General features: G+C 47.9%; 1 protein-coding gene across 5 annotated transcripts in view; it reads right to left on the bottom strand.

Annotated features, from left to right (window-relative positions):
* Positions 1-2627: 2627 nt before the first annotated feature.
* The window catches only part of PLEKHA7 (pleckstrin homology domain containing A7), a 56964-nt gene continuing 50168 nt past the window's right edge, over positions 2628-9423 (bottom strand). For all 5 annotated transcript variants that reach the window (XM_072422375.1, XM_072422373.1, XM_072422374.1 and 2 more), the window contains 9 exons: positions 9230-9310; positions 8622-8771; positions 7988-8089; positions 7517-7625; positions 6996-7234; positions 6164-6370; positions 5241-5358; positions 4741-4826; positions 2628-4641 (listed from right to left, as the gene is read on the bottom strand). In XM_072422375.1, the coding sequence (XP_072278476.1) occupies positions 4432-4641; positions 4741-4826; positions 5241-5358; positions 6164-6370; positions 6996-7234; positions 7517-7625; positions 7988-8089; positions 8622-8771; positions 9230-9310 (1302 nt within the window). In that variant the 3' untranslated portion in view covers positions 2628-4431. The remainder of the gene's footprint in view (positions 4642-4740; positions 4827-5240; positions 5359-6163; positions 6371-6995; positions 7235-7516; positions 7626-7987; positions 8090-8621; positions 8772-9229; positions 9311-9423) is intronic.

A 9423-nucleotide genomic window follows, 5' to 3' on the forward strand; every position in this document is an offset into this window, starting at 1 on the left:
TATTTTCATTTTTTTATTTTATTCAACAAATTAACTTTTTTTTCTTACAAATCCAAAAATAAAGAATTTAGTTTGGCAAAGCGCCGATCGCGGTGACAGCGGCAGTTCAGAGTTAGTTAAAAATAGAGAAATTCCGATTCTGTGAGAGAAAATAAAATCTTTGCAATTAATGTAAAATCTGAATTCACTCGTCAAGCTATAAAAATCCCAAAATATTAAATATCCGCAATACACTGCAAAGAGAAACCTTAATAATATGTGACGGCCTTCTGGGGTATATTTACACCTGGTGATTGGAAGAAAATCTGCACCTATCAGGTCAGTGGTGAACCCAGGTCACATGATCTGTGCAATGTGATACTGTCAGAGGTGAGGTCATCTGAGGTGAATGTTTTACCCTCTTGGAGCGCTGGTCCGGGGCCCCGCCGCCTTCTGTGCCCAGAGCAGAGGAAGACATTATTGCTAAGGCAGCATTGCTGAGTCAGGTGACCACCGTCCAATCATAATGAAGCGATATAAATGTCAGGTGATGGGGAGGGGCTGACTTAATAGAGTGGGAGGGGAGATAAGCTCCTCCCCCTGGGGGGTTATGGGCAACCCCGAGGGGGGCATAAATACTTGTCCACTCTACGGCTCCTCCTCCTAAACCGGGAACATCAGATTGGTGATTATTTCTCCCTATTCTCTGTCCAGGGCCGCTGAGGGGTCCCCCTAGTGGGAGTTCCAGGTAGAGATGCAGCTTTTTGGGGGGATTTAACATACAATGGATGTCTGAGCATGTACATATGATGGTCCCTGGTCACATGACAGCTCTGTGTACTTACCCCACTACCCCCCAACATGAAGCTCCGAAGTAATTGTGGTATAAAACGTGGTAATGACTAAAAATAAATTGTGCCCCCACAATCTAAAAACCCCCAAAGCTGTGAAATAATTTCTGGGGCCCCTTCATATCTTATCAGTCCTGAAGATAGGGGGCGCTCATAGGATGCAGAGTCACAAATCAAAGGCCGATCATTGGAGGCCACGCCCCCGAGACTCCTGATTCGGCGTCATTTTGTTACATTTAAGGCACTTTAAATGTTTGTTCAGATCACGCCATCCAGGCCGCCATTCCCTGTCATGTGACTGATGGAAGGTGGGTGTGGTCACCCCAGCAAATAGCTCTGGGGGCGGAGCTGAAGAATGGATGTCTCGCACCATTGGCTGGAAACATTTCATCTTGGTGATTGCAGTATATACAGGTAGGTGGGTGCCGGCGTCGGAGTGCACCCACCATGGGACAAGCAGGCCCAAGTGCCATACCCGTGTACCCAGCGGGGCTCCTTTATATCCAGCGGTTGGGGTTAAGTAGTCAATGATTGCGTGAGCTGCGGGGGAGAAAAACAGCCAATCAGAGCATGGAAATACAAATCATTCAAGAATAAATAATCACTCCGCCCCAAGTCACACTGAGTCGGGGGGGGGGGGTTCTACCCTGTCCATCTTCAGCAGAAGGGGGGAGGAGCTCCAGAGAATTATGGGAAATGAAGAGAGTTACGAACACAACACACGGACATGCAGAGATTCCACAAATCTGACCAATCACAAACTGGCTGACACAAGATTTATAAACACTCAATACAGAAACTTCTCCACAGATTGGACCTCCTGTTACCCCCTTCCCCCCGCCATGTCCATTACTGGCCCATCTCTACCATGTGATCAGATAGGCGGTGCACAGAGCACCACAAAATGTCAAAGGGGAGACCGCCCGGCCCCGCACCAAGGGTGAGACCGCTTGGCCCCGCCTGGCGTTGTGAATAAACAATATTAAAAAATAACAAGGAAAGGAGAATCCTATACTGTGGCGGTGTTCTGCATGCCGTCACACGCGGTCTTACGTAGCTCAGACCATGGTGGAGTTCAGTCCGCTGGGTGCTGGGGGGCGATGGGGGCTGGGAGCAGCTGTAACGGATCACAGACAGATTATATTGCAGGTTAACACTGACAATTATCGTTTTTACCTTAACATTGAGAGGGGGGCAGCAGAACTCTCTTTAACCAATCAGAATGTCTGTTTTATTATCAAACCTGCACTAATCCTGTGAAATGGAAAAGCTGATTGGTCACAATTGGAACATTTATCGGTTTGTTCTGACACATTCTGGAAATAATCCATACACACGATACATGTAGAAGCCATAGATACACAGATCATACATACAGAGAACATACCTATGAATATTACGTGTGTACACAGATCTCACGTTACCTCCTCAGCAGGATGCCGATTTTCTCTATAATTTCTGCCCATAAAATCTCTATATTCGGCCTCTTTGTATCAGACGTGCCGATTGCTTCCCTTTAATCCGACATTCTCCATCAATTGGCTCCTCTCAGCCGCCCAATGACGTGCGATACTCATTACACCAGGCTCCGCCCCTCGGCGAACACAATAATTGCAGCAGAGAAGCGACATTTGAAGTCTTTTTATTGTTTGTGGTAAACATACATTAGAAAGCGCTGAGCTCAGATTAACATCATCCCGATAAAGAGAATTTCTAGTAGCAAAGTTCACATTTCAGTAAAACTTTATAAAAGTTACAGTTATCGTGAGAGAACGCCGAGTGCCTCCTACGATGGAGTTATTGCTCTCTGGGGCAGGGTCAGTATGGAGGGGGAGGGGAAGCGGGAAAGGGATTTGAGGGCCCATTGATAAAAAAAAAAGCAAAAACAAAAATACAAAAACCGAGGTGGATTCGGGGAGAATTCCCTCAGTGCCCGTGTACTGGAAATATCGGATTAGACCACGCTCTGCGAAAACCACCGGAAAACAGAAGAATTTTCAGTGTTTATAAATGGCCCCCCAGTGTTGCAATGTCTCGCCAGATTTAGAAAAGAGGACCTGTCATCCACCCTGGACCGGCAGCCACATTCTATGCACTACCAGTTGTTAACAGGAAACATTTTACCCTCCCGCCACGCCGCTTACCACTCCAGCCACCACTGCTGCTTCCCAATTTATCAATGATTATGTCTATCACGCCCCGTATAAGGGACAGACGCCCAAAAAATGAAAATCTGTGCTTTCCCGGGTTTTAGGGGCACTGCAGACATCAGTGTAGTACTGAGGGAAAAAGAGGGATGCAGGGAAAGTGCAATCAGTGGGTGATATAGCCGGCTACATGGCAGTCATGTTTGATAATGCCAATCCCGCCAACAAAAGGTTACAATGAAAGAACAACATCTGCATCTGGCACCACTAAAGGCAGAAGTGAAATTTCCTGCCCCCTCTCTAGGTGTCGCACTACTACTTCCCTTGCTCTACTAATAACAAAAGGCACCATTTCCTGCCCCCCACTTTCTGGGTGTCACGCTCCCTCTGCCCTGGCACCATATTCTGCCCTCCTTCCTGGGGGTCACACTGCACCTGCCCTGACACCATATCCTACCCCTTCCCTCTGTGTCACGCTCCCGCTGCCCTGGCACTGGCACCATATCCTGCCCCCTTCCCTGGACGTCACACTCCCTCTGCCCTGGCACCATATCTTGCCCCCTCCCTGGGGGTCACACTCCCTCTGCCCTGGCACCATATCCTACCCTCCCTGGATGTCACACTCCCTCTGCCCTGGCATCAGATTCTGCCCCCTTCCCTGGATGTCACACTCCCTCTGCCCTGGCACCATATCCTGCCCCCTTCCCTGGATGTCACACTCCCTCTGTTCTAGCACCAGGTCCTGCCCCCTCCCCGGGGGGTCTGCCTTAGCAGCAGATATGAAGATGGCGTCCGGATGATGTTATTGGATGTCATTAATGCGCGGAGCAGCTACAATGAGGACGAAGCCTGGGAGCAATGAGTATGGCTGTTAGCGACTTCTTATAACAAATTATTATTTTCCACCAACAGAAAAGAGAAGCAGAAGATGGAGGATGAGGCGGAGCTGCTTGCGGTATGTTAGAGGAAATGATGGAGTTCATTAAGAATGGAGACACAGCGGAGTTGGGAAGAAGTCACTGCATAGCACCCTACATTAGTGTGAAACACAAGTCACATGACACAGGAGGCAGACATTGCTACCCCAGCCTCGTACCATCCCCCGGGCGCCCCCTGCAGGTCAGTAGATCCGGCCTATCCCTGTTGTGCGCTGGAGTCATCATCCAATAATAATTCAGACCGGCGCGGGGCGCCCTCACAGAGTTTGTGCTTGTTAACAGCCTAGAAGCTGGGGACGTCCATGGAAATGATCATTTTGTTTTTTTTCTTAGAAAAAATAACTATTCATCTTATAAATTCTACCCGGTTAGGTTTTGTCATTTTCTGTTATTCCCTGCAGCTAAGAAAGCGATGAATCTACTTCTAGATGAGATCTGTGGCGCCATGCACGCTGCCGCTAAAGTGCTCGCTATCAAATGCTATAGAAGAAGACAGAGGAGGGTACTCCCCCCGCGCTAACATACTGAGCTGATGTCCGCAGACACGGGCCGCGAGGCCGGGCGGCCAATCACAGACGTCTTCTCTCCTTGGCTGAGCGTCCTCTTGCGTTCTCGGACAAGAGCCTTCTGATGGCGCTTCATGCGCTGGAGCTGTTCCTCGGCGCTGATTTTACCTCTTTGGTTGTCGCCGGAATAAAGGCGCTCAAAGGCACTTTTTGGTCTGTCCTGTTGGGATGAAAAAACCGACCGGCAACGTGAGAGAGGAGAAGGAAAACATTTCTGGTATCTCCAGCCATTGAGCAGGTAAGCATTTCATGGCGTTACCTTAGAAGTGTCGGTGCCCCTCCGCAGGGTGACGTAGGATGCAACAGAAGACGACTGAGGCAGCCTGGACGTCGATCCAGATAAACCTGAGGAACACAGATCACATGATACAGGACAAGGCCGAAACCACCAATCACAATGGATAATAAACATGAACACATGACACCGTCCTATAATAAACATGGCAGCACACCGCAAAGTGTTACAGACACGATCACATGTCACAATGTATAATATTGGCCGGTCCAATCTCCAACAATCACCCAGCAGTCAGGTGACCATTATGGTATGACAAGCATTAATCTAATAATCCCTCTCCATACAATCCTAGCCAGAATCTTCTGGGCAGGGTCCTCTCGTCCTCCTGTGTCACTGTCTGTATTGCAACCCCTATTTATTGTACAGCGCTGTGTAATATGTTGGTGCTATATAAATACTGTTCATTAATATTAATAATAATAATAATAATTTATACAGACTGTTCTAATTCTTTCACCTACCTCTAGTGGGCAAGGTTTGGTAGCCAGAATCTGAGCCCAGGAAGCCGGACGGTGGGGAGGCAGAGTCACTGCTGAGATTGGCAAGCTCTGGTTCGCTCACATAGGTGCGCAATTCTACCTGTGATCACATCAGATGGGGAAGAAATTCAGATATTAAAATACTAAAACATCAGCCACACACAGACCAAGGTGACAACAGACATCATGTTTGTAAAATAATTATAAGAAAATTAGTCATTTTCATTTTAATGTTTGTCAAAAAAGAAATAATCTCCCCGAATCCCTCCCCCCCCCCCAGTCTATGGTCAGGATTACCCAGAATCCTCTGTGGCTTTACTTGTAATTGGCTCTTTGTCTCTTCCACCAGGGAGGTACAGCAGGGCACCCCCAAAATATCTTACAAACCAGGAAGAAACCTGGCTGTTCCCAGAGCTCACATGTAGGGGGTGCCAGGGCCGCAGCACTGATAACTGCACAGAGCTCACATGTAGGGGGCGCCAGGGCCGCAGCACTGATAACTGCACAGAGCTCACATCTAGGGGGTGCCAGGGCCGCAGCACTGATAACTGCACAGAGCTCACATGTAGGGGGTGCCAGGGCCGCAGCACTGATAACTGCACAGAGCTCACATGTAGGGGGTGCCAGGGCCACAGCACTGATAACTGCACAGAGCTCACATGTAGGGGGTGCCAGGGCCACAGCACTGATAACTGCACAGAGCTCACATCTAGGAGGGGGGCCAGGGATGCTGTACTTTATACAACCCTCACATTTGCAGCACTCCCCTCTGGGTGTTGTGATGTCAGCTGACCTCATTGTCTTCTCTTCGTGGGGAAGAAGTTCCCTACAATCTCCAGCAGGCTGTAGAAGGTTCTGGATTTGTCCCCTTCATAATGACATTGTGTGGTCAGGGGAACACTTACCCTGTAGTCTCCATTGATGCCCTGCCCCTGCTCCCGATCCCTCTTCCTCTCATCGGATTGCCTCTTTAACCCCCGGACTGACGTATGTCTGATAACGGAAGATTCTCTGGGCGGCGGGGGCAAGGCTGGAGGTGGCGGGATATTTGGGGGAAAGTCTTCTGGACTGTACATGTCTGGCAGGGGAGGTCGTGGCGGGACGCTCTCATCCTGGAAACATAATTACCACTTAAAGGGCAGAAAATAATTGCAAAATACAGAAAACAAAAATGCTGAATAAATAGGGCAAAAAAACTAAGATTTTGGTAAAATTAATAAATAAATATGTAGTTTGTAGGATTAATAAATCAGCAGCCAACAGACAACGCTCAGGTTTCCTGCACTGGGAGTTTCATATTTGGCTTATACGCTGCAAGGGATGCAGGACATGCACTGGGAACAATCATGTGAATAATAAGAAGACCCCTCCCCCTTACACTGACCCTTTAAAAGATTTTGGCAGCTGCTGCGGAGTGACACCTCTATATCCACACAAGTAATGAGATTTGTATAAAATCTTTATACACAGAGCTGACCTGGTGGGGAATTCATTTCTCAGATTTCATTGGGCTTAGTTGGCTGTTCCTCTCATTCTGCAAAATGTGTAAACTTTTAGCACATGAGCAGCCAATCAGCAGCCTGGAATCTGTTGACATCACACACTACTTTGGACCACCCATGAGGAACAGGAGGCGTGGTCACACGTAGTAGGTAATCGTTGTGTGATTGCACGCAGCCAGGCGACACCACGGCAGCTGCAATGTTCCCATATTCCTCTCTCTCTCCTGATACTCACTAGCTTTGGTGGTGTCGGTGCTCGGGTCGGCGACTGAAGACGTTCTGCTTTCTGCAGCAGCTGCGGTTGGGACTGTGACCTGGTCTGGGAGTATGGTGGAGGGTAAAGCCCCGCTTCCAGGGTTTGCGTCACAAGACTGGGCGGGTTTTGAGGGGAGACGGATTTACTGCGAACGGATGTAAACGCCGTAGTCCCGGAAGGCACAAACGTGGATGTAACCAAAGGCACCGTTTTCCTTTCTGCAAAACAAAATCGACACATTGAAAAGCCTACCTAGAATTCTGACCCAGAACTGCTCCAATCTGACCCGAGGCAGCCACAGGACCGATATTGGACCACTTCACGTTTATTATCTCCAACATTTCTAGTTTGAAATGTTTGCCCTTTTATATTTTCATTATTTTAGCTAAGCCAATATCTGAAGGCACCAGTATGTGATAATAACATTCCCTGGGTGTATCGCTTTCTCAGGCAGTAGCGCAGGGCAGAGTCAGGGGTGGGAATCATAGAGCCAGCCGTACCTGGATTCTTGAAGGATTCCACAAGCACTTTATAGTTGAGTTTATTGGAGCTGAGACCAGCGGTGACGTCCTCGATCCTCCACAGATCTTTCTGCAGCTGCGTCCGCTCCTGAACAATAATAAGAACAATAAATATGGCTGGGGGGGGTCAGTGCTGTACAATACGTGTGTTTGGTATCGCATTCACTGCGCGCTGATCAGTCGCAGCTCTCAGTGTACAGTGCAATTATAATGCAGCAAAAGAGCTGAGACAGGAAGAATTCCTGAACATGGACCACGGTACGGTGACAATGCTGCTGTTAATTTATAGGCAGTGGATTAGCGCTGTCATCCTGCTACAGGAAGTGCTGTTACTGGCAGGATCTTCGGGTAGACCTGACAATTACTAATTTCTATTTTATATTCCACCATTGGCCCCCATTATCACACATTGGCAGTGCATGGCCGCTGCCATATTACTTGAGGTGTCACCTGTGATGAGGGCGAGCGGTTCATCTGTTCTTGTAACATTTGTCTCAGTCGGATGACGTCACTCTCCAGCCTCAGATATTCGTTCCACGAGGTCTCCATATCCTGCAGACACACAACATTTATCTGATGATCTGGGACTGTCTGTGCTGCCTCATAACAGCCAATCAGAAGCCAGTATGATGATCAGCAGTGGGCTGATGTAATATGGGATAGACTCCTAGCAAAGACTATAGATGGGGTGAGGTTAGGACGCTGCAGGGCATTATGGGTATCTCAGGTGTTTTTTCACACTGACTATTCAGAATTTGTATTAAATTATCAGCACAGGAACAAGAAGAGCAATCAAAGAAAGGACCTCATCAGTCTTCCGCTGCTTCCCAATTACCCAATCAACAGGCTGGGGACTGTGGTATAGACCAAAATGTGCTGGTGTTACACTAGAGCTCAGAAAGTTGACACTTTGTCTGGCAGGGGTATCTGGATAACAAAACTGGCCAAACAGAATTACAATAAATTCTTATAAATGTATCTCTTCTCCGTAATGAGTGTTCATAATCTCTATAATTTGATCTCCCAAAATCAACTACATAAAGCACATTAGACTATAGGGGGCGCCCTAATACCCAACACATACCGTGGAGACCTTCGACATCTCTGCTCGGATCTGCACCAAATCCTCCTGTAGGAGGCGCTGCTGGTAGGAGATTTTCTCAGTGTGCTGTGGCTGGTCTTTGTACTGATCCATCTGTCTGTGCAGAACCTCCAGAACCGTCTCCAGCTTGTCCTGTAGGAAACCCGGATTGGATTGGTCAGAATCACATCACATGGTAAGTTAGAAAGGCAACATGTGTGATATGGCATCCCCAGTCACTGTAAGGGCAGGAAGTACGTCTCCTCTTGGCGACTGATTCGGAGAATACTCAGTTGTCTTCTAGGATCAGGGAAGAAGTTCTGCCCCTCTTGGGGCACATTGGTGGGGCAATAGAACACATGTTTTTTTTTTTTTTTTTTGCAGAGGGGGGGGGTTTTATCATTATGAAGGTGTATTAGGTATCGATGTACAGAGAATGGTCACATCTCCATCAATGTATGCAGAGGTGAGCAGGAAGAATCGTTTTACCTCGACTGGAAGGAACAAAGATCTAGAAGAGACATAAAACTCCGCTCCACCTCCTGTATGTGATATATTGGGAGGAGCAACATTACAATCCTCACTGCCAGACACAAACCACCTCCACTCACCTTGTTGTCCTTCAGAGCCCGAATTTTGTCTTCCAAATCCTGTAAGACCCGATCCTGTTCACACAGAGTACTGAGCTTCACCTGGGCATAGAGAAAATCAGGGAGTCATTGGGGATGCAGTATATGTAGCTGACATGATACCGGGTACAATGTTATACGCCTGACACTACACCGGGTACAATGTTATACGCCTG

The sequence above is a fragment of the Pyxicephalus adspersus genome, chromosome 9, assembly GCF_032062135.1.
Source record: "Pyxicephalus adspersus chromosome 9, UCB_Pads_2.0, whole genome shotgun sequence".
NCBI lineage: Eukaryota > Metazoa > Chordata > Amphibia > Anura > Pyxicephalidae > Pyxicephalus > Pyxicephalus adspersus.